Source organism: Hordeum vulgare, chromosome 5H (genome assembly GCF_904849725.1).
Source record: "Hordeum vulgare subsp. vulgare chromosome 5H, MorexV3_pseudomolecules_assembly, whole genome shotgun sequence".
NCBI classification, from domain to species: domain Eukaryota; kingdom Viridiplantae; phylum Streptophyta; class Magnoliopsida; order Poales; family Poaceae; genus Hordeum; species Hordeum vulgare.
In genome coordinates, this window is record NC_058522.1 from 134,093,871 (window position 1) to 134,119,643 (window position 25,773).

Sequence of the window (25,773 nt, forward strand, 5' to 3'; positions counted from 1 at the left end):
TTATGCAACTTGAAACCCCAAAAATAAATAAATTATGCAACCCAATAATCCATAGCGTTCGTGTTCGACAATAGCCGGGCTGATTATTCATTACGGCTCCCCTCATGTGAACACCAAGAATATAAACACAAACAAACCTATCATAACTAATTACCACCAAAACATCACAGTGTATATGTAGTCATGTACGTATGTACCAATCAATCAGTTTATGAGTTGACGGCCCTGCAGTTTCTCCTGATCTCTCCCTGCCCGCCAGTGAGCACGCCGACGCGGCCCATCTTGCGCACAGCGTTCTTGAACTCCTGCAGGAAGTAGCCTTCCTTGGTCAGCGCGTGGATCATGCTGGCGGAGCGGCGGTCGGCGAGCAGTTGGGCGTCGGAGCGGAACAGGCCACGGCCGAGCTTGAGGTTGACGTAGTAGTGGGAGTCGAACCGGGCGGGGCTGCCGGGATCCATAGGCACGGCGGTGACGTTGTTGGAGGGCGACCCACACGCGGCGCGCAGCTGAGAGGCGTAGGCGGCGTTGAGGGTCGGGTCGGTCGCGGGGGCGACACCGGAGGTGGTGGAGCTGAAGAGGCGGCTGCCGAAGAGGTTGCAGTGGCCGACACCGATGGTGTGCGCGCCTGCACGGCAACATATAAGAGTTAAAGAATTTTCCCTCTAAAATTAGACGCGCAGTTTCTGTTGAAATTTGGAGGTGGGCTTTAGGCTCATTAGAGAATCTCAGAAAAATCTTTAAGGGCCCATGTAGGTGGTGGTATGACAAGGTGGTGGGAGTTTAGTCCCACCCCGTTAGTGTAGGAGAGTTTGGACCCCTTTATAAGGGTCTGTCTTTCACATGTTATTGGAGAGTGAGAAGAGAAGGTGCCCTCGCGCACTCCTCCGCCGCCTGCCTCAACGCGGGTTGCGGGAATGAGCCGAGCTCATACCTAGGCGCTTATTTTTGCCGGTCAGGAACAGAGAATACATAACGGACAAGGCACGATCCGAGACGTCGAATCGTGGTTGTTACCGACTCGGACGTGGGCTTGGCCCACGTCTTAGCCATCACGAGAATCAGATCACATCTGCCTCACGCGTTCGTTCCTTGAACGGCTGCTGCCGCCGGCGACTCCGTCCCGTTTACCGCGTACACGGTCGACGGGAGAGCAGGCCTTCGAAACCTCGCCTCTCCGGTTCCTGTACGGGAGAGGGGCGATTAGGTTTTTGGGGAGCGATCACGCGACTGCTCGCCTCCGTCCGTCTGCTTCGTCTACGTCCGCGTCGCCCTCGTCATCGCCATGTCTTCACCAAACGAAGCTGACCGTCTCCGCAAGAAGGCCGAAGCCGAGAAGAAGGCGGCAGAGGATACTGCCGCCGCCGACGCTGCTGCTACGGCCAACTGGCCGATTGGAGGGTATGACTCGTTTATCCTCATGTTCGTATTTATCCTAGCAGTACTACTTGTCTGCATAGATGTACCCACTTTATGCGTAGTATGTGCTAGGTTAGCTCAAGATCAGTATATCATTAGTCTAGTCAATGCCATGCTAGTTATTATCTCGTGGATTAATATACTCGGAAAATTGCCTATTTACTCAACAATCCAAAAACCTAATATCTGTAGGAATTTTTTGAGTAATGGTTTTGCTGCTGCACTGAAACCGGATAAGTTTACCGGTACTTTTTTCAAGCGTTGGCAACCGAGAACCACCTTATGGCTCACGGCTATGAACGTGTTCTGGGTAGCCGGTGTCACTCCTACGGAAACTATCACTCCTGAACAGGAGAAGATGTTTAAGGAGGCCACCGTCCTATTCCTTGGAGCAGTCATTAGCGTGATCGGAGATAAGCTGGTTGATGCATATTTACATATGCATGTTGCCAAGGACTTGTGGGAGGCGCTCATATCAAAAAGAAGCTTAGGCCCGATGGTACGATTGAAAAGTACAATGCTAGGCTTGTGGCCAAGGGCTATGCCCAGAAAGAGGAAGAAGATTTCTTTGATACTTATTCACCTGTGGCTAGACTGACCATCATTCGAGTACTACTCTCATTGGCGGCCTCTCATGGTCTTCTCGTTCATCAAATGGACGTTAAGACGGCTTTCCTGAATGGAGAGTTAAATGAGGAAATCTATATGCAACAGCCAGATGGCTTTGTGATAGAAGGTCAGGAAGGAAAGGTGTGTAAGTTGCTGAAATCTTTATATGGTCTGAGACAAGCACCTAAGCAATGGCATGAGAAGTTTAATACAACTCTGACATCTGTTGGCTTCGTTGTTAATGAAGCTGACAAATGTGTATACTATCGCCATGGTGGGGGCGAAGGAGTTATATTGTGCTTGTATGTTGATGACATACTGATATTTGGAACCAACCTCAAAGTGATTGAGGAGGTTAAGTCTTTTCTGTCTCAAAACTTTGAGATGAAGGACCTTGGAGTGGCTGATGTTATCTTGAACATCAAGCTGTTGAGAGATGATGAGGGTGGGATTACACTTCTGCAATCCCACTATGTTGAGAAGATTTTGAGTCGCTTTGGATATTCAGACTGCAAAATTTCTCAAACACCATATGATCCTAGTGTGCTTATTAGAAAGTTTAAAGGCACAGCTATAGATCAATTGAGATTCTCTCAAATTATCAGTTCACTTATGTACCTAGCTAGGGCAACGAGGCCTCACATCACGTTTGTTGTGAGCAAACTTAGCCGGTTTGTTGCAAACCCGGGTGATGTTCATTGGCGCGCTGTTGAAAGAATTATGCGCTACTTGAAAGGTACTGTCAATCACGGGCTTCACTATACGGGATTCCCATCCGTACTTGAAGGATATAGTGATGCAAATTGGATCTCTGATGCTGATGACATGAAGGCTACCACTGGGTATATGTTTACTCTTGGGGGTGGTGCTGTTTCCTGGAAGTCTTGCAAGCAAACGAGATCGACAATGGAAACAGAATTAACAGAATTAACTGCATTAGACACATCTGGTGCCGAAGCAGAATTTCTTCGAGATCTTTTGATGGACTTACCTGTGGTTGAGAAGCCGGTTCCGGCTATCCTTATGAACTGCGATAATCAGACGGTTATTGTTAAAGTGAAGAGTTCAAAGGACAATATGAAGTCCAACAAACATATAAGAATGAGATTGAAGTCTGTCAAACGTTTGAGAAACTCCGGAGTGATAGCGTTGGATTATATCCAAACGGCTAAGAATCTGGCAGATCCCTTTACTAAAGGGCTATCACGTGTTGTGATAGATAGTGCATCGAGGGAGATGGGTATGAGACCCACATGAGTTGCCATGGTAGTAACCCAACCTATATGATCGGAGATCCCGTGAAGTAGGACCTAGGAAAACAAGCCAGTGGTGAACTGAGGAGAGTAACTTTACTAACCCACTCCGTTGGAGATGCAATACTCTCGGATACTGTATGGTAGGATGACTACTGTCTTAATGTGTTCTAAAGCTTATATGTAAGCAAGATGTTGTCCTACAGAGCGATCTTTGGAGGAACACACCTATATGAGCTTGACTGCTGGTCACAGTCTATGAGGTTTGGGTGATCTCTAGTAAACTCATGAATAGGCCAGGAGTGTGACTAATATGCTCCACCCGAGGGGTCACCTTCGGCAGTCTAGTACTAGTAAGACTTGTGGTGAAGCTCCTTTACGCCAAACTGACAATTCAAGGCATAGTCCATTGTTCAGTTGTAAAGGGGTGTAGCTACTTATTCTAGGTGAAGCTCAACCTTAATAGGTCTTCACTGAAATGCTGGTATATTAAAACAGTGATTGGAACGAGGGAACACGATGCGCCCTTGAAATCTGGTGGGGGATTGTTGAAATTTGGAGGTGGGCTTTAGGCCCATTAGAGAATTTCAGAAAAATCTCCAAGGGCCCATGTAGGTGGTGGCATGACAAGGTGGTGGGAGTTTAGTCCCACCCCGCTAGTGGAGGAGAGTTTGGACCCCTTTATAAGGGTCTCTCTTCCACATGCTATTGGAGAGTGAGAAGAGAAGGTGCCCTCGCGCACTCCTCCTCCGCCGCCCGCCTCGCCACGCCACGCCTCGTCACGACGCGCCGCGCCTCGGGAATGAGCCGAGCCGAGCTCATACCTACGCGCTTATTTTTGCCGGTCAGGAACGGAGAATACGTAACAGACAAGGCACGATCCGAGACGTCGGATCGTGGCTGTTACCGACTCGGACGTGGGCTTGGCCCATGTCTCTCCACCCAGTTTATAAGCACGCGATCGCCTACCCTAGCCGTCACGAGAATCAGATCACATCTGCCTCACGCGTTCGTTCCTTGAACTACTGCTGCCGCCGGCGACTCCGTCCCGTTTACCGCATACACGGTCGACGGGAGAGCAGGCCTCCGAAACCTCGCCTCTCCGATTCCTGTACGGGAGAGGGGCGATTAGGTTTTTGGGGAGCGATCACGCGACTGCTCGCCTCTGTCCGTCTGCTTCGTCTACGTCCGCGTCGCCCTCGTCATCGCCATGTCTTCACCAAGCGAAGCTGACCGTCTCCGCGAGAAGGCCGAAGCCGAGAAGAAGGCGGCAGAGGATACTGCCGCCGCCGCCGCTACTGCTACAGCCAACTGGCCGATTGGAGGGTATGACTCGTTTATCCTCATGTTCGTATTTATCCTAGCAGTACTACTTGTGTGCATAGATGTACCCACTTTATGCGTAGTATGTGCTAGGTTAGCTCAAGATCAGTATATCATTAGTCTAGTCAATGCCATGCTAGTTATTATCTCGTGGATTAATATACTCGGAAAATTGCCTATTTACTCAACAATCCAAAATCCTAATATCTGTAGGAATTTTTCGAGTAATGGTTTTGCTGCTGCACTGAAACCGGATAAGTTTACCGGTACTTTTTTCAAGCGTTGGCAAACGAGAACCACCTTATGGCTCACGGCTATGAACGTGTTCTGGGTAGCCAGTGTCACTCCTACGGAAACTATCACTCCTGAACAGGAGAAGATGTTTAAGGAGGCCACCGTCCTATTCCTTGGAGCAGTCATTAGCGTGATCGGAGATAAGCTGGTTGATGCATATTTACATATGCATGTTGCCAAGGACTTGTGGGAGGCGCTCGAATCTAAATTCGGGGCCACCTATGCTGGGAGTGAGATGTATGTTATGGAGCAGTTCCACGATTACAAGATGGTTGACAACCGTTCTGTATTGGAACAAGCTCATGGGATAATATGCATAGCTAAGGAACTTGAGGTTCTTAAGTGCAATTTGTCGGGCAAGTTTGTCGCGGGCTGTATAATTGCTAAGCTCCCTAATTCCTAGAGGAACTTTGCTACTACTCTGAAACATCAGAGGCGTGAGTTTTGAGTAGAGGACATCATCGGCCATCTGAGTGTTGAGCAGAACTCGAGAGCAAAGGACTCCAATGGAAAAGCGGTGGAAAGCTCTTCTGCTGGCAATATGGTACATCAGAGGAACTTCAATTCTCACAAGCCCAAGGGAAAGAATTCTGTCCAACAGAATACCGACTTCAAGAAGAAGGGAAAGAAGCCCTTCAAGAAGAATAAGAAGGGAGATGGCTGCTATACTTGTGGTTCAGAGGAACATTGGGCGAACAAATGCCCAAACAAGTACAAGAAGCCGGCACAGGACTCCAAGTCTGCCAATATGATCGTGGGCAACAATGAAAGTGGTGCATCTGGGTACGGTAATTTACTTACTGTATTTACAGTTTGTCGGTCCACCGATTGGTGGGTGGACACGGGTGCAAATATTCATGTGTGTGCTGACTTATCATTGTTCTCTTCTTATCAGGCCACCGGTCGCGGGTCCGTATTGGTGGGGAATGGCGCGAGTGCTTCTGTTCTTGGTGTTGGCACGGTCGATCTGAAGTTTACTTCGGGAAGGATCGTGCAGCTGAAGAACGTGCAGCATGTCCCCGCCATCAAGAAGAATCTCGTTAGTGGCTCCCTTCTGTGTAGAGAAGGGTTTAAGTTGGTATTCGAGTCTAATAAAGTAGTAGTTACGAAATATGGACTTTTCGTTGAAAAAGGTTATGAATGCGGAGGTCTGTTCCGCCTTTCTCTAGCAGATTTTTGTAATAAAGTCGTGAACAATATTCATTCAAGTGTTAATGAATCTGAAGTTTGGCATTCACGTCTTTGTCACATAAGTTTCGGTGTTATGTCGCGGCTAGAAAAACTGAATTTAATCCCAACTTTCACTTTAGCCAAAGGTTCTAAGTGCCATTCGTGTGTGCAAGCAAAGCAACCTCGCAAGCCTCACAAGGCTGCAGAGGAGAGACACTTGGCACCATTAGAACTCATACATTCTGATCTTTGTGAGATGAATGGTGTGTTGACTAAGGGTGGAAAGAAATACTTCATGACATTGATAGATGATTCCACTAGATTTTGCTATGTGTATCTGTTAAATACTAAAGATGAGGCTCTACACTACTTTAAAATCTATAAGGCAGAAGTTGAGAATCAACTTGAAAAGAAAATTAAACGAGTCCGGTCTGATCGTGGTGGAGAGTACTTCTCAAACGAATTTGATTCATTTTGTGCGGAACACGGCATTATTCATGAGAGGACGCCTCCCTATTCACCCCAGTCAAACGGGGTTGCCGAGCGGAAAAACCGTACTCTAACTGATTTGGTTAACACCATGTTAGATCATTGGGTTTATCCAAGGCATGGTGGGGGGAGGCTATATTGACCGCGTGTCATGTCCTGAATAAAGTTCCTACAAAAGATCATGAGGTCACTCCCTACGAGGAGTGGTCGAAGAGAAGGACGACGCTCTCGTACTTACGTACTTGGGGCTGCTTGGCGAAAGTCAATGTATCGATCCCCAAGAAGCGTAAGCTTGGACCAAAGACTGTGGATTGCGTTAATTTGGGATACGCTAAGAATAGCGTAGGCTATAGATTTCTAGTAGTGAAATCTGAGGTACCTGACGTGAAGGTTGGTACAATAATGGAGTCGAGGGATGCTACATTCTTTGAGGATATATTTCCCATGAGAGATATGCAAAGCACTTCTAGACAGGAATCTGAGATAACTCCTAAGCCTGCCATTCCTATGGAATACTATGAACAAACACATGATGAAAATCCTAAGGAGGATCACGAGGAAGCCCGTGGTAGGGGCAAGAGACAAAGGACTGCAAAGACCTTTGGTGATGATTTCTTCGTATACCTCGTGGATGATAATCCCACTTCTATTTCAGAAGCGTATGCTTCTCCAGATGCTGATTACTGGAAAGCTGCGGTCCGTAGCGAGATGGATTCCATCATGGCTAACGGGACATGGGAAATCACTGATCGTCCCTATGGTTGCAAACCATTGGGATGCAAGTGGGTGTTCAAAAAGAAGCTTAGGCCCGATGGTACGATTGAAAAGTAAAAGGCTAGGCTTGTGGCCAAGGGCTATGCCCAGAAAGAGGAAGAAGATTTCTTCGATACTTATTCACTTGTGGCTAGACTGACCACCATTCGAGTACTACTCTCATTGGCGGCCTCTCATGGTCTTCTCGTTCATCAAATGGACGTTAAGACGGCTTTCCTGAATGGAGAGTTAAATGAGGAAATCTATATGCAACAGCCAGATGGCTTTGTGATAGAAGGTCAGGAAGGAAAGGTGTGTAAGTTGCTGAAATCTTTATATGGTCTGAGACAAGCACCTAAGCAATGGCATGAGAAGTTTAATACAACTCTGACATCTGTTGGCTTCGTTGTTAATGAAGCTGACAAATGTGTATACTATCGCCATGGTGGGGGCGAAGGAGTTATATTGTGCTTGTATATTGATGACATACTGATATTTGGAACCAACCTCAAAGTAATTGAGGAGGTTAAGTCTTTTCTGTCTCAAAACTTTGAGATGAAGGACCTTGGAGTGGCTGATGTTATCTTGAACATCAAGCTGTTGAGAGATGATGAGGGTGGGATTACACTTCTGCAATCCCACTATGTTGAGAAGATTTTGAGTCGCTTTGGATATTCAGACTGCAAAATTTCTCAAACACCATATGATCCTAGTGTGCTTATTAGAAAGTTTAAAGGAACAGCTATAGATCAATTGAGATTCTCTCAAATTATCGGTTCACTTATGTACCTAGCTAGCGCAACGAGGCCTGACATCGCGTTTGCTGTGAGCAAACTTAGCCGGTTTGTTGCAAACCCGGGTGATGTTCATTGGCGCGCTGTTGAAAGAATTATGCGCTACTTGAAAGGTACTGTCAATCACGGGCTTCACTATACGGGATTCCAATTCGTACTTGAAGGGTATAGTGATGCAAATTGGATCTCTGATGCTGATGAGATGAAGGCTACCACTGGGTATATGTTTACTCTTGGGGGTGGTGCTGTTTCCTGGAAGTCTTGCAAGCAAACGATCTTAACGAGATCGACAATGGAAGCAGAATTAACAACATTAGACACATCTGGTGCCGAAGGAGAATTTCTTCGAGATCTTTTGATGGACTTACATGTGGTTGAGAAGCCGGTTCCGGCTATCCTTATGAACTGCGATAATCAGACGGTTATTGTTAAAGTGAAGAGTTCAAAGGACAATATGAAGTCCAACAAACATATAAGAATGAGATTGAAGTCTGTCAGACGTTTGAGAAACTCCGGAGTGATAGCGTTGGATTATATCCAAACGGCTAAGAATCTGGCAAATCCCTTTACTAAAGGGCTATCACGTGTTGTGATAGATAGTGCATCGAGGGAGATGGGTATGAGATCCACATGAGTTGCCATGGTAGTAACCCAACCTATATGATCGGAGATCCCGTGAAGTAGGACCTGGGAAAACAAGCCAATGGTGAACTGAGGAGAGTAACTTTACTAACCCACTCCGTTGGAGATGCAATACTCTCGGATACTGTATGGTAGGATGACTACTGTCTTAATGTGTTCTAAAGCTTATATGTAAGCAAGATGCTATCCTACAGAGCGATCTTTGGAGGAAAACACCTATATGAGCTTGACTGTTGGTCACAGTCTATGAGGTTTGGGTGATCTCTAGTAAACTCATGAATAGGCCAGGAGTGTGACTAATATGCTCCACCCGAGGGGTCACCTTCGGCAGTCTAGTACTAGTAAGACTTGTGGTGAAGCTCCTTTACGCCAAACTGACAATTCAAGGCATAGTCCATTGTTCAGTTGTAAAGGGGTGTAGCTACTTGTTCTAGGTGAAGCTCAACCTTAATAGGTCTTCACTGAAATGCTGGTATATTAAAACAGTGATTGGAACGAGGGAACACGATGCGCCCTTGAGATCTGGTGGGGGATTGTTGAAATTTGGAGGTGGGCTTTAGGCCCATTAGAGAATTTCAGAAAAATCTCCAAGGGCCCATGTAGGTGGTGGCATGACAAGGTGGTGGGAGTTTAGTCCCACCCCGCTAGTGGAGGAGAATTTGGACCCCTTTATAAGGGTCTCTCTTCCACATGCTATTGGAGAGTGAGAAGAGAAGGTGCCCTCGCGCACTCCGCCTCCGCCGCCCGCCTCGCCACGCCACGCCTCGTCACGATGCGCCGCGGGTTGCGGGAATGAGCCGAGCCGATCGTGGCTGTTACCGACTCGGACGTGGGCTTGGCCCACGTCTCTCCACCCAGTCGCCTTTATAAGCACGCGATCGCCTACCCTAGCCGCCACGAGAATCAGATCACATCTGCCTCACGCGTTCGTTCCTTGAACTGCTGCTGCCGCTGGCGACTCCGTCCCGTTTACCGCGTACACGGTCGACGGGAGAGCAGGCCTCCGAAACCTCGCCTCTCCGGTTCCTGTACGGGAGAGGGGCGATTAGGTTTTTGGGGAGCGATCACGCGACTGCTCGCCTCCGTCCATCTGCTTCGTCTACGTCCACGTCGCCCTCCTCATCGCCATGTCTTCACCAAGCGAAGCTGACCGTCTCCGCGAGAAGGCCGAAGCCGAGAAGAAGGCGGCAGAGGATACTGCCGCCGCCGCCGCTGCTGCTACGGCCAACTGGCCGATTGGAGGGTATGACTCGTTTATCCTCATGTTCGTATTTATCCTAGCAGTACAACTTGTCTGCATAGATGTACCCACTTTATGCGTAGTATGTGCTAGGTTAGCTCAAGATCAGTATATCATTAGTCTAGTCAATGCCATGCTAGTTATTATCTGGTGGATTAATATACTCGGAAAATTGCCTATTTACTCAACAGTTTCTCCATGAACATATCTTCACAAAAGTGTTGGAATAATCCAAACATTCCTTGCGGTTAAGTTGGTTTTCATGTACTAGAAGTACATATTCACGTGTAAGAGTTTGAGTAGTACTATGCTTAGTCTACTCCGTGTCACGTTGGAGTTAGTAGTAGCCAGCGGTAATCAGCTTAAGAAAGTTGAGCTAAGTTTTATAAGATGTGATCAACGTTGCCGGATAATTAGATTAGGAAAGCAATGTTGCTGAGTATATGTTAGGTCAAAAGTACTAGACGTGTTGGGTTTGAAGTGCAAAACAAGCACAAGTCGGTTTAAGGTTTTGGTTCCCGCCGTGCATATATATATGCATAGGTATTGCGTGAGTTTATTGTATCGAGTTGTAAGGGAGAAAGCTATAACTTAAGAAAAGAAGAAATAAAGAGATGAATTAGAGGATGCGAGACACACCCTTGGCTAAAAGTGTATATCGCGTGTGTTCGTGATATTTTGATGTGATCGATCCTGTGGCGAAAAGCCAACAATTGATTTCTAGAGCAAGGTCGATTTGAAGTTCGCTTGTCCCGGGGTGGCGACCCGACTAGCGCCTCGGGGCGCGCGATGCAGTCGCTGGTGTAGCGACATAGTCGTTTGACGAAGCGACGACGATAAGGCGGTGAGGGTTTTGTCGAAAGCGAGGCGGCAGGCGATTGTCGTTCGGCGGAATGACATGGAGTAGGGCGACATGCTGTCGTCGGCAAGGCGATGGTGATCCTTGATGGTTGCGGAGGTGCTGAAGTTGTTGCACTGGGAATCTCATCGAGATCATCGTTGGGGAGTGCAAGGAGGAGACGGTAAAGTTGTGTACCGTTGTCAAGGTGTGCACGTGAGTTCTTGTAAGGTGCGTCCAAGAGCTTAGGTTTGTGAGTCTTCTGCTATAGTTGAGATGCGTCACTGGCGGAGGAGAATTAAGAGCTTGATAGGATGGAAAAAAGAAGTTGTGCCCTGTGTTTCTGTCTTTGATCAAGGAGTTCCAGCGAGTTCGTATACGGAAGTTGTGCTACGTGTATACGGCGAGTTGTGTTGCCGCTGGACCAGTCGGGTTGCCTTGAGATCGTGCGCTCGATCTTGGGCAAAGGTAACAAGTTCTGGCGAGTTCATGTACGGAAAGATGTGTTGCTTGTACATGACGAGTTGTGTTGCCGCCGGACGCGAAGTGTTGTTTGGTAAGATGCGTCACCGACAACAATAATAAGGTGTGGAGTTGGGTCCAAGTGCTGGTCTACGAGACGTTTGTCATGGTCGAGGGACTCCGATGAGATGCATGTTCAAGGCGCGAAGACATGAGACGTCATGGTTGAGGTGCTCCAATGAAGATGTATCTCCAAGGGGTGAAGACGTGCACGGAGACAAGATGGCGGGCTATCTCCGTGTCGCAACGAGAAGATGAAGACCAACGTGAAAATGGATATGCGGGCCAGTTAAGTCAAGTTCCTGCATGAGGCTATGCGTTTAGTCTGCATGTACCACGTTAAGATATGACAGCGTGGCTGGTAGTCCGAATAATCGTTGGTTTCAGTTTTGATGAAGTGGTGGTCATGGCATGAAAAGATGAGGTGGTTGTTTGCGTGTCTTGTCACGTAAAGAATCGGATGTTTGGATTAGGCGGTGAATGTTGGAATAATCCAAATATTGCGGTGAATGTTGGAATAATCCAAATATTCCTTGCGGTTAAGTTGGTTTCCATGTATTAGGAGTACATATTCACGTGTAAGAGTTTGAGTAGTACTATGCTTAGTCTACTCCGTGTCAGGTTGGAGTTAGTAGTAGCCAGCGGTAATCAGCTTAGGAAAGTTGAGCTAAGTTTCATAAGATGTGATCAGCATTGCCGGATAATTAGATTAGGAAAGCAATGTTGCTGAGTATATGTTAGGTCAAAAGTACTAGACGTGTTGGGTTTGAAGTGCAAAACAAGCACAAGTCGGTTTAAGGTTTTGGTTCCCGCCGTGCATATATATATGAATAGGTATTGCGTGAGTTTATTGTATCGAGTTGTAAGGGAGAAAACTATAACTTGAGAAAAGGAAAAATAAAGAGATGAATTAGAGGATGCCAGACGCACCCTTGGCTAAAAGTGTTTATCGCGTGTGTTCGTGATATTTTAATGTGATCGATCCTGTGACGACAAGCCAACAAAAAGAAGTTTCCCCTTAAATGCAAACAAAATCTAAAATTCTGAAGAAGAAAAATGTTGTTGCGACAAACATTGTTGATGGTTTCAGCCGTGTGGAAAGTTTCATGACAAAAGCATTCCTACTTCTCTCCACACAAAAAGAAAAACAAAATCGATGCTCTAAAAATGCTTTTCGAAAGCATTTTGGAGCACTTTTTCTTTGTGTGTGTCTAGACTTTCATGAATGTCATTCCATAATAAAACTTTTGATTCAAGGTGAAACATTCCACAGAGTTTGTAAAAAAAACTGTTTATTTTTATTTGTTTGCATTTTACTACGACACTTTCAAGTACAATTTTATTATATTCCAGTACATATACTTTTTAGGTGATTACAATTTTTTTTTTGTCAGGAGTGTTCTATATAGTCTTATTGGTGTATTCTTTTCCTAAAAAAGAGTGTGCAGTACAGTTGGTTCATCGAATTGTCGTGGTTTGGCTCTAGCCGAAGAAAGAGGTTCTTAACAATGTGTGTGGTGTTGATAGTTGTGAAAATTAATTTATTTAAATGAGTGAAATATGTATTTTTATATGAATGAAATCCGGTTTTTTTTTTCTCTCAAATGAGTGATCTTTAAAAAAATGAGTGAAATGTGTTGAATCATTTTCACTGGATGAGCAAAACCTTCTTTTTAAGTGAATGAAATCAGTTTTTGAAATGAGTGAAAGATGTTTTTTAGACCGACTGAAATTGTTTTTCTGAATTGACTGAAATCAGTGTTTTGAAATAAGTGAATTCGGCCATTGAAATGGGTGGATTTTCTAAAAATAAGTCAAATCATAGTTTTTGGAATAACTTAAATCAAAATTATAAAATAAGTGAAATAATTTGGAATACCTAAAATTAGTTTTAAAATAACTGAAATCAAAATTTTAAAATAAGTGAAATAATTTGGAATACCTGAAATTAGTTTTTGACACGAGGGAAAAAAATCAGATTTCACTCATTTAAAAAACGTATTTACTCATTTTTAAAATTTAGTTTCACTCGTTTCCAAACTGATTCACACATTAAATAATATTTCCACTAAGCTAAAAGGCAAATTTAACTTAACTGAGAAAACTAATTCCTTTCATTTCAAAAAACAAATTTGACTCATTTTAAAAACAGATTTCACTCTTTAAGAAATATCATCTTTTCAGTAAATAGATTTCACTAATTACAAGAATGAATTTCGTTTATATCAAAAAAAGAATCACTAATTTCGAGAAACTGATTTCACTCAACTTCAAATATGTAAAATTGATTTGAAATCTTCCAAGAAACAAATTTCCATGATTTCAGCCTGCTCGCCAATGACTAAGGGCCGAAACGACCATGCTCCTTTAAATTTGTGAACATGTGGATATCCATGCCTCGGTTCTTTGAGGTGGTCCAAAAGGCCTCGAGCGAACATGTGCCTCACTCAGAGCCCTACCAAGTCCTACATTATAAGCTCAAAAAAATCACACTTCACCTCTATATGAGTGGAGGAGAAAAATATTCTCGAAGGCCAATGTCCATCTGCATGGACCCTCTTGGTGATTCTTTGCTTAGACATTGCTCACGAGGACCGGCCTCTCTCCACCGAGGAGTTCGACCTCCGGGCTACGCTAAAGCGAAGAGTGGTTAGCCTGGCAGCTCTTCAGAGATCAAGGAAGAGTCATTGTGCAAGGATGGCCAATCTAAAAGAAGGGGATGTAAACACTAAATTCTCCCACTGCCGCATCAAAGCTAGAAGAAGGGAAAAATATATCCACAGAATCAAACACGCTCAAGGATGGGTGACTGAGCACATTCACAAGGCAAAGATCATCCATGAACACTTCTCTAAGGTCATGGGACGGGGAGAGATGAGCAACCTCGACTTTAATTGGGATGAGATTGGCATCCAATCACATGAACTACATGACCTTGGCGCTGCAATTAACGAAGAGGAGGTCTGGGCGGCAATTAAAGAAATTCCTAGTGATAAGGCTCCACGCCCGGACGGCTTCACTGGTATTTTCTTCAAGAAATGTTGGGAGTTCATCAACGTAGACATCATGAGGGTCATTCAATGCTTTGACTCCCTGCATACGGCCAACTTGCAATGGCTCAACTCGGCAAATGTGGTCCTTTTGCCGAAGAAGGAGGACGCAGAGGGCGTTTCCGATTACAGGCCTATTAGTCTCATTCACGCCATCGCCAAAATCATTGCCAAGATCATATCCCTTCGTCTTACAGCACACATGAACGACCTGGTCTCCAATGTGCAGAGTGCGTTCATAAACAGAAGGAGCGTTCATGGTAATTTCATGTATGTTCGTAGCTTTGCGCACCGGCTAGACAAGTGCAAGACACCGGCCCTATTGTTCAAGCTCGACATTAGAAAGGTGTTTGACTCTGTCAGATGGGAGTACGTTCTGGACCTTTTGGAGCGCATGGGGTTTCCGGATAAATTCCAGAATTGGACTACATCAATACTCTCCTCCTCGTCCTCGTGGGTCCTCCTCAACAGCCTGTCGGGTCCGCCGATCACGCATGGACGTGTCTTTCACTAGGAGGACCCAGTTTCGCCGCTGTTGTTTGTCCTCGCAATAGACCCTCTTCACAAGATTCTTGACCTCGCAACGCGCAAGGACATCATACACAAGAACCGAGGACGAGGGGCCATGGTGAGAACCTCCCTCTACGCTGATGATGTGGCTGTTTTCATGGCACCAATTAAGAGTGATATCGACAATTTAGCTGCGATCTTGAAAGGCTTTGGTGACGTGACGGGCCTATGCACCAACTTCCATATAAGTTCAGTGGTACCCATTCGATGTGCCAATCTAGATCTGGAGCGCATCCTCCATAGTATTTCGACTTCAAGGACGTCCTTCCCAATCAGATATCTGGGCCATCCGCTCTCAGTGCGGCAGCTCAAGAGGGTTGATTTCCAATACCTAGAGGACAAGGCAGCCGGGAAATTGATCACCTCGGACGGAGGAAACATCACTACCATTGGGTGCACGGCCCTTGTTCATTCTGTCATCACCTCCCAGGTTGTGTACTCCATCACACCCCTCATTGTACCACAAGGCTCCCTCAACAACCTCAACTAGATCGAGCGGGCTTTTCTTTGGTCTGGCTCGGATAAAACTACCGACGCAAAATGCCAAGTCAACTCGGACATTGTATGTCGACCCCCAAGCTATGGAGGCCTAGGTGTTCTCAACACCGACAAGTTTGCTCGTGCCTTGAGACTGAGATGGATCTCGTATGAATGGAAGAAGCCGAGCAAACTATGGATGGGTCTGGGAAACCCTTGCACTCAGGAGGATCGCAATTTCCTCTACGCCTCCACTACAATCGTTGTGGGCAACGGGGCCAAAACGCCTTTTTGGGGCTCGCCATGGCTGCTTGGTCGCAAGCCCAAGGAAATTGCACCCCTCATTTTCTAGGCCTCGAGGAGAAAGAACTGGAAGGCGCGTGAGGCGCTCAAGGAGAATGCTTGGATGCTCGGGATCAGAAAAGACACCATTATCACACGTCACCATGTCCGCGATTTTTTTACCCTCTGGATGCTCATTCATGACTTCCAACTCGACGAGCACTCCGAGGATGACATTATATGGAAACACTCTATGGATGGTTCATATTCGGCATCGACCGCGTACAAGGCGCAGTTCCTTGGATTGACGCTCTCCCCATGGACTTCATGGTGTGAAAGGTGTGGGCTCCCCCAAAAGTGAAGTTATTAGCCTGGCTTGCCCTGCAAGATCGGATTTGTACCGCATACTGGCTTGCACGGCGTGGGTGGGCAAATTGTGGCCTATGCCCCCTCTGCAATCGGGAACAGGGGACGGGCATCCACATCTTCGTCAAATGCCGCTTCACTATTAGGCTTTGGCATTTGATCATTGTTAAATATGGTTTGGTACACATGGACACAAATGACTGGCACCATGCGGAGTCTCTTTTGGAGTGGTGGGATAGGTGAACCAATTCAAGCAACCCCGATCGATGTGCCATGGCTTCTCTAACTATGTTGGTATTGTAGACAATTTGGAATGAGAGGAACGCTAGGTTGTTAGGCCATAAAAATGAACCTCCGCCAAGCCTCCTAAAGCATATTGTGGATGAGGTCGGCCTTTGGGTTACGGCGGGGGCAAAGAAACTAGGGAAAATTGTATTACGCGAGTAATTGTCATGTCGTTTTCACGGTGTTTTTGTAACATTATGTAACTCTATTCTCTTTTTATTTAATCGATGAGGCATATCTTTTGCCTCCACTTAAAAAAAATAAGTAATACGCAAAAGTGATATTAGTTCTTGACATTTCACACATTGATTGATTTGTTTCATAATTTTGAACTAACAATTTCATTAAAACTTGTTTCAGATACAAGTGAAACAATAAAATCTGTGAAACTCATTTTAAAACTAATGACGTATATCCATGACTGGTCTTATTGTGAAGGTCTTCTCGCTATGAATTCAAATATATAAATACATCAAACCGAATATTTGATTCAAAAGATATCTATCATCCAAAAATTCACATGAGAGAGAATATTTTGGCATGCATGCAACCGCTTCTCCGAACTAGACTATGGTGCACGCAGAGGCTAAGAGCAACTCTAGCAGACCCTGTATAATCATGACTTGCAAACGTGTTTTGCAGTTCGATGGAGTGGGGTTTTGCGGGACGAAAAGTTGCGCTGCTGAATAGAACCCGCATAATTTCAAAAATAAACATTCGCGGGCAAATTTGGAAAACGGTCATGATCATACAACACTACGTTCAGTACTAGAGGGGGGCATCACCCACTGGAGCTCATCGAAGCTCACCAGAGCTACTACCTATCCTACCGCACTACGCAAACTGGAGCTCACCGGAGTCGAGCTCGTGCAATAGTAGATATCCTACATTCAGTCGTCATCCTCGTCGTCCTCATCGTCCTCGTCAGAGGAGAGCTCGACGTAGATGCGGTTCTACACAGTCGCTTCGCGGCGCCACTCCTCCACCTTGTGGCCGAAGGCGATGGCCGACGCGACACCCTGCTCGTAGAGCACGGTGTCGATCTCCTCCTCCCTACGGAGGCGCTGCTGGTCCTCTTCCGCCTCTCATGCACTCCGGGCAAGCAGCACGGGCAGGAGGCTATCCGCCTCCGCTGGAGGGAGGAAATCCTCCGGTCCGACGACGGCCCCGGCACGTCGCTGCGGCACCTCCTCGGACTTCGGCTCCATCTTCATCGATGGGAGCTCTTCGAGCTCCCTCTTCACTGGTGGGAGGGAGGAGGACGAGCGCTAGCTCGACGCCTCGAATGAGTTGCTGTCGGAGAAGAGGTGGCCGCGTGCGCGGTCATACTCCTCTGTCTCGCGACGGAGGAGCGACGACGGCGGCGTCAAGCCCCACCATGTGTACCGGCGGGCAGCGCGCTTATGGGCGGCGTCGGATCTGACACGACGAGCCCTCTCAGGGTCGTCGTTTCTACGGCTACCGGAGCTGGCCATCAAAGGTGGTGAGGTGGGGGGCTTTTCGTGGCGGAATGGAGGCGCGCGGCGGCGGATTGGAGGCGTCGGCGGTGAGGTTGGGGGTTTTTCGCGGCGACGGAGGGTAGGGTTTTGACCCGCATCGAGTGGTCGAACCCGCAGTTATACCGGTCGAGCAGTCGTGTTTACAGGCCACCGCAAAAAAATTCCAGGTCGGGCCGCGTTCGAAGTGTTTGTTCTGGCAGGAAAAAGAGCCCAAACCCGTATAGTCGCCGGAATTTTTACGGGTCGGCCGTTTTGCGGGGTCTGCTAGAGTTGGTCTAACATGTATTCTATCCACCTCTTAGAGCATCTCTAGCAGACCCTGTATAATGCCCCAACCTAGAAAATAAATGCCAAAATAAGGGTCTATACAAAAAATGTTGCCTAACTAGACCCCGCAAACTCGTTCGACCAGTAAAGTTTTTCGAGGGGCGCGGCAAAATCACCTCCCCGACCCGCGAAACACACAGGTTTCCGCCTCGCCTATACGGTGCCCTGTATCCCAGGGAAGTGGTTGCGGGACGGACATTTCAGCCCGCGCCCTTTCCCCAACCCCTTCTGCCGCCGCGCCGCCATTGGTTCTACCAGTCCGCTGGCGGCGATTCCGCCAAATCGGCGGGGTGAATCACGCCGCTGGGGCGCCCCTGCCCTCTTCCGCCGAGCCGCTGCACCAGCTCCCCCGGATCCGCCAATCCACCACGGCGGCAGAGCCACCACCGGAGATGGAGTTGAGCATGTGCGAGAAGTTTCTGCTCGAGGATTCATCCGATTCAGATGACTCGGATGTTGAGACGATGCTTCTCACATTTCGCGAACAGAGTTTGAAGATGGCCCTTGCCGTGAAGGATCACGAAGACGAGCACCGAAAGAGGCGCGAGGATCGACTGTCGGCCGTCTTTGCATTCCTCGAAATCGCCATCTCGGGAACGAGATGCTGATGCAAGACTACTTCACTGCCAATCCAACATACTCGTCGCACCTCTTATGGAGAAGGTACCGTATGCGCAGATCCCTCTTTGTTAAAATTGTTTAAGCTTGCGAGGCCAATTGTCGATGTTTTACTGAAAGAAGGAATGTCGTAGGCTTGAAGGGATTTAGTGCATATCAAAAAATCTCGGCAACTATGCGGGTAATTTCATACGGCGTACCGGCTGACTATACCGATGAGTACCTTCGCATTGGGGAAGATAGTACAAGTGAGTGAGTGTGTAGTTTTGCCAAAGTGGTCGTCTATGTCTTTGGTCCTGAATATCTTCGGTCACCGAACGAGGAAGACACAAAAAAAATGATGACATTTAACGAAAGAAGAGGTTGGTTTGGCATGCTAGTAAGCATAGATTGTATGCATTGGACTTGGAAAAATTGCCCAAAAGCACGGCAGGGAATGTATTGTGGCAAGTCTCATGATGCAACCGTTGTGCTAGAGGCCGTAGCTTCACATGATTTGTGGATTTGGCATTGCTTTTTTGGTAAGCCAGATACTCTAAATGATATCAATGTTTTGCAACGGTCTAATTTGCTTGCTAGGCTTGCTAATTGTGATGCTTCAGCTTGCAACTATACTATCAATTGACATGAATACACAAAAGTATACTATCTTGCAGATGGTATATACCCTTCTTGATGCACATTTATGAAGAGCATCAAAGACCCCCAAAGTAGGAAAGAGTCTGAATTCGCAAGGGCACAAGAGGTAGCCCGAAAAGACATTAAAAGAGCATTTGGGGTTTTGCAATCTAGGTTTGCCATTGTGTGTGATCCTGCTCGGTTTTGGGACAAGCGATCCTAGAAAAACATCATGGCATGACGTATTATTCTTCACAATATGATTCTCGAAGATGAGAGAGGCATGGACTTGGAGTTTTTCTATGACAATATGGCAGCCGTGTCAAACCAACTAGAGACCCTAACCGGATTAGAGCTTTTCTTCAAACCTACAGGGAGATTGAAAATGCAAACACCGACTGTCAACTTCAAAAAGATCTCATTGAGTACCATTGGCAAAGGTTGGTCAGTAACATAATGCAGGGTCGACGCGGTGCCGTCCGAGTAGACCCCGCCGTACCAACCCGTAAAAAGCATCTTCTACGAATATCTTTTTTTACGGATCCGTTTTGCGGGATCTCACTCTGTCCGCACCCGCGCCGGCCCGCAAAATCTTTTTTCCACGAACTATAAATGCCTTTTGCGGGTTGGCTATATGCGGGGTCTGCTAGAGATGATCTTATACGTGAAACAACTGCATCAATCGCGAAAACAACACCCGGTTGATCTTTCCCAGTTACATACCCAACCGCTAGAAACACCAAATTCCTCTAGGCAAGTAAGAAGAACAATAATGGACTTTCTTGACTAAAGTTGTATTTGCATGGGGCCATTGTTGAGCATTTTGCGCAAGCTTAGCTAGCTAGCCCATGCTGCTCAGGTGGTGCAATCGGTTTTTTTTTTTTTTTGAGAATGGTGGTGCAATCGGCTATTATATGGTCCAAACAGCTCACTTTGTGGCATTTGGCAATTGGGACTACTACGTCAAACAGTCTACTCTTGTTGGGACTACACTTCACTGAACTATATGTCGTAGATGAAGAGCCCACAACACTTAACCAGTGATGGATATCAATGGCCAAACAGAATCCAATCTCTTGCACCACAGCTACTTGGCTTTGGGATGGTGTTGGTTAGGACTTAGGCGTGCTGGTAGTTGGTAGTTAATGGTAACCACCACTAAGGCATGCACTAACTAGGAGTGCTGTCAAGTGCATCACATGTAGCTGGGGTATGTAGCTGTACCAGCTACATTAATTCACGCGCATGCATGACATGCATCTCACCTCCTTTGATTGATACTCCGTCGATGATAGATCAAGTGATAATTCCTTGATGAGACACCGTCCACTTAGTTTTGCTGCCTGATTGAGCAGGGCACATGCATGCATGGATTACAACTCAGTGCTGGCCTTTTAGTGGAAAGGGCAAAACTGAAATCGAGTGTGCTTTTGACTTGGCCGTAACAAACGGATTTCCTGACACCCATATGTATTATTATTGCCATCCAAGTTTATTTTTATTGTTTCTTTTTAGATTTCTCAAACCTAAAAAATGAAAGTCAGCTGTTTGTTAATTATTGATGAATGATTGACCTGTTATTAGGATTTTTGGCTTTTGGAAGTGCATAAGTGCACACACGCGTGTCGATCATACTCTCAAGATTCTAGAATATGATTGAAGCAGCAGACGTTAGCAACAGTTATGACGTCACATTCTGCAGAGCCCCTTAAAACAAAATGTTTTGCGTTACATGACAGTCTTGCTAAATCTCAATCTACTTAGACTTGGTTATGCATCAGCCGGTGCCATTCGTAACAACTTGCACGAAAATCCATGCAAACGTTTCTATTAAGTTTTTCTTTTTTTCTTTCTTATACCTTACGTCACTTAATTAAGACTTTGTTAACTTCATCGACTGAGACCTAGGAAGCGTTTGGACTTGCTCTGCTCCGCGACTCCGCGTTGGAGTGGAGGGGCATGCAGTGTTAAATCATGGAGCTGTTAAAAGCTTGCTCCACGCGTTTCGTTCCACGGAAAGCATCCGAACAACCCTCTAACCACATCCTTTACGGTAATATACTCTATTGTAGCAACAGTTAATAGCCAAAATGCCACCGCCATCCTCCACAACCCGTACATCAAGAAAATGTGTCACAAGGCTCATTGCCACGCGTGATCCCCTGCGAGCGCTAAAGTTTCATAAGGAAGCAACATCACCGTTGTTCCGATGCCGCTCCTCCCCCAGTGGTCTGGACGCCGACGCCTCCCCTGGTCGGCCTCGGTCCTTTCTACTCCCGACCACCTGTCTGTGTAGTCATATTTAACCTTTAGGGAAGCGGTGACAGTGGCGCGTCGATGGTTCATTGTGGTGGCTATAATGGTCGTCTCATGGTCTCAGAATCTTGATGTATGTCTTATTATAATTGAATTGTTTGTATTTTGAATGAACTTTTATGATATCTCATCCTTTTCTGCGGAAAAAGAAAATCGGGTGATTGCCAGTTTTCTATGTACAAAAGTACTAGCCTTATCTTTAGCCCGAAAGGGCCGCATAGCGGCTATCCATAGGCTGGGTATCTTTCGGCTAACTAGCTTATCGGCAACGGGCGGCCAGCATGAATGGCCGGCGGACTCGGCCATGCATCGACCGGCTCGGTCGTCACATGCATGGACGCACGCACCCATGCATGCTTGCCCGGTGGTTGCTCCGTCCCTTTCGATCGATAGCTACTTACCTACACTTGGCTCTGGCCTCTGGCTAACATCCACCGACATACGCGCATGTGCACCGTCTATTGCGGCGTGCATGCTCACCACGCGGGCGCGCACTCGCCAACAAACAAACGGACCCGTGCCCGCCGTCGATCGATCGATGCATCATCACTCATGTCATGTCCAGGCAATGGCTACCGGCCGGCCGGCCAGTCGCCGTCGCCCCGGTGTAGCGACTGTGCACTGTGGCCACTCTCTCGCGCCCATCAGCGGGAGGTCGCCGTCGCCCCGGTGTAGCGACTGTGCACTGTGGCCTGTGGGCACTCTCTAATGGACCGTCGTTTTTTTTTTTGGCATAAACAGTGTCATCAGATGTGACTTGGATCGTAACTAAGCACGTCGGTCGCTCGAATACTATGTTTCTTTAGTCTAATATTTTTTTCGAAACAGATGCAAAAATTGCCTCATTTATTAAATAAGTAAAAGAAAAATATTCAGTTAATTACGGAAAAGTGGACAAAAAAGGTACAACAAGGTCCATGCCCACTCACTCAGGATAAAGCCCATCCTTATCGACGACACATCGGCCGCACAACGCAGCTTCGACTCTCACGAAGAACTTTGTAGGACAAAATCACGCACGGTTGGCGTCACGGAAGATCGCCGAACAGGCTACCTGCAGCTAGTCATCGTATATCGCAGGACCACGCCGCTGCGGCTTCGACTCCATAGCAACAAACCGACCGATGCAAAACCGTGGACAAGCCGAAGAAGAGCCGACTACCGCAACCATTATCGCACCGCCAACATTGCTCCCACCATCATCGTTGTCACAAAAGTCTGGACGCCACACCCGCCACCAACCGCCATCCACCGATCCTGCTCACTGACGCCAAGCTCCCAACACGAAGCCCCCAAGAGGGAATACGACACCAAGGCGCCGTCATCGTTCCATCATAGATCAAGGTTTTCCTCGGAGAGGCCGAAACGGCTAGATCCGCGCAGGAGGGATGGGAAAACAAGCAACAATGCCTTCAAAAAGATCAATGACGGCCACCGTCGGCGTCATCGCTGGTCATCGCTGGCGCATGTAACGTTAGTACATGGTTTTCTTCCAGTTTAGTTAACGACCAATTGTATTGAAAACAAATCTGTTACAGCCTTTCATTTTGAAATGAAATTAGCAACACTTATGTACATGTCAGTTCTTTTATTTTGCGGGGTATGTCAGCTGATACTGTAAATTAGTACTCCCTCCGTTTCTTAATATAATTCCTTTAGAGATTTTATTAAAAGACTACATACGAAGCAAAATGAATGTATCTATACTTTAAAATATGTTCATATACGTTCGTATGTAGTTTTCCTAGCGAAAACTCTAAAAAAAACTTATATTTAGAAATAGAGGGAGTAGTATCCATGAGGAGATTCTGTATGAACAGTCATCGACCAGGCGTCCAGGTCGTACTACGCATATACTCTTGTTAAACTTGATGATGTTCCACGCAAAAATAAACCTAATGATTTTTTTGGGTCGCCATATCTGCCGCACATACTGCGGGTAGAAGGTACCTGCCGCACACCCTCTGTGGCATCCACCCAGGGCATCCCACATGCCCACGTTCGGGCGTCTCAACCTGCAGCCCGCACGACCGATGGCTGGGCCATTCGCCCGCACGGCCCTGGATTGCCACTGCTGCTGTCCTCCACGTTCGGTAGTTGCCATAAAGGGAAAGTAGTTGCCATGCAGACGAGCAGCCAGAGGAGATGAAATGAAAAAGCAGTTGCCATCCCACTTGGCTGGGCCGATCGCCCGCACGACCGTGGCTTGGCACCGCGCTCTCATCACACATTCGATAGTTGCCATGCAGGGAGAGTAGTTGCCATGCCGACGAGCAGCCAAAGAAGATGGAATGAAAAGCAGTTGCCATTCCACTTTGCTGACAGTTGCTGTCAGTTTTCATGATAGTTGCCATGCAGATTGAACAACAACTATGCACATGTAGTTGCCATGCAGTAGTTGAGGGAAATTGCGTGGCGTGTGGGCGCAAACGTCGACCCACCACACAGGCTTGGCACTGCAAAAGCAATCCGAAAGACAATGGACGTGCGGGCGAAGAGGATGCACGTCCACACACCGACCCGATCATACGTGGTATATAAAATTTGCAAAGATTAGTGCAACCCTAAACGGACGGAGATCCATGTGTGTGGACGGTTTACAAACGCCCATACGTGTGGGCGTTATCTTTTTCTTTTATTTTGTGTGTGTGAGTAAACTTAATGATGTTGACTTGATATGTATGTACCCGAGAGGATGACGAGGTCCTTGACGTCGAGGCCCTTGCTGGCGAATTTGGCCTCAAGCACAGTGAAGTTATCCGACGGCGAGGGTATGTCGGACAGCACCTCCGACGCGCTGGATACCACGCCGTCGCGCCGCCCGAGCTGCACGTCCCACAGGTCACGACCGAACTGCATATGCATGCAGCGCACGCGCGTCAACTCTAAGCGTATTCCATTTATAATTAGGAGTAGCTAATTAGCCGTACATGCATGCATATTAAGTAGTAATTGAGTGATGCAAGCACGATCGACGACTGACCGACCTGGAAGGAGATGGCGTCCCTTGCAGCGAGCGCGACGATGTCGGCGCAGGAGACGACGCCGGGGCAGACGGCCTCCAGCACGGCCTTGGCGGTGTCGATGACGTCGAAGCCGCCCAGCGACCCGTTCGGCGCAGCGTCCTTCTCCGCGGTGTTGCCCGCCGTCGAGTCGATCAGCAGCGACGCGTCGCACCCCTACGTACACGAATCAGCACGACGTCCGTCAGCCATGCGCGCGCAGAGCGTGAGCGCCTTTTTCTGTACATACGTACCCTGACGAAACAGTCGTGGAAGAAGAGGCGGAGCAGCCTCGCCGGCAGCGCGGCGGGGTCGGCGGCGACGCGGGCCAGCACGATGTCGCGCACCACCGCCTCCGCCGCCGGGCAGCTGGGCCTGTAGAAGTGCGCCTTCAGCAGCGCCGCCTCGCGTCCGCCGGCCAGCGCGCCGACCAGCACGACCAACACGAGCAGCGGCGACGGCGCTGGTCTGGTCATCGAGATAGCTCTAGCTAAGCCGGCGTACGTAGGATGACGCGAGTGATGGTGGCGAGAGAGCGATGGACACAGCGATCGGCAGGTGAGAATAATGGGAGCTCAGCTGCTCATGGGTGTGTGGCAAGGCTGTGCCTGTGTGCGCTTATTAAAGGTTTATAAAGCCCAGCCACAGCGTCAGCGTGCGCCCGCCGGCATTCATCTCGGCCGGTGCGGTGAGGTCCCAAGTAGAAATCGCAGCTCAGCTAGCCGTCCGATTTGTCATCGACTACCGAACCGGTGACGTTTTGCGTGACGGACCTTGGTTGGGTGCAAACGCGTGCCGCTCCAGCTATGGGTAACAGCGAACCTCTAGCTACCTACCTTACCCGCTCGAGTGCTCCGAGCAACGGAATTAGTTGGCCATCGCCAGTACAGGGACGGTATCCACCGCGCATCACACGTAATACACACAAGGCTACTGCCTAGCTAGTACTCCTAGTACAAAACAAACAATAGCTAGCCTACAAAACTGACGATGCGATGCACCAAATCCGAAGTGCAAGGG

General features: G+C 47.5%; 1 protein-coding gene across 1 annotated transcript; it reads right to left on the minus strand.

The window, feature by feature from the left end:
* LOC123398877 (peroxidase 24-like) lies at positions 1-25,366 on the minus strand. The gene is made up of 4 exons (XM_045093322.1): positions 25,008-25,366; positions 24,739-24,930; positions 24,439-24,604; positions 1-625 (listed from the first exon to the last, which is right to left on the minus strand). Exons 1-4 carry the CDS (start codon positions 25,227-25,229, stop codon positions 210-212), a joined length of 996 nt encoding a protein of 331 aa, XP_044949257.1. The 5' UTR covers positions 25,230-25,366; the 3' UTR covers positions 1-209.
* Positions 25,367-25,773: the final 407 nt, after the last annotated feature.

What these genes read in the sequence shown, in the direction of transcription:
- LOC123398877 (XM_045093322.1), bottom strand. Translation starts at nt 25,229, where the DNA reads ATGACCAGACCAGCGCCGTCGCCGCTGCTCGTGTTGGTCGTGCTGGTC. An exon ending in GGGACGCCATCTCCTTCCAG is followed by an intron (nt 24,605 to 24,738) that starts GTCGGTCAGTCG and finishes ATGCATATGCAG; the next exon opens with TTCGGTCGTGACCTGTGGGA. An exon ending in GGACCTCGTCATCCTCTCGG is followed by an intron (nt 626 to 24,438) that starts GTACATACATAT and finishes GTTGCCGTGCAG; the next exon opens with GCGCGCACACCATCGGTGTC.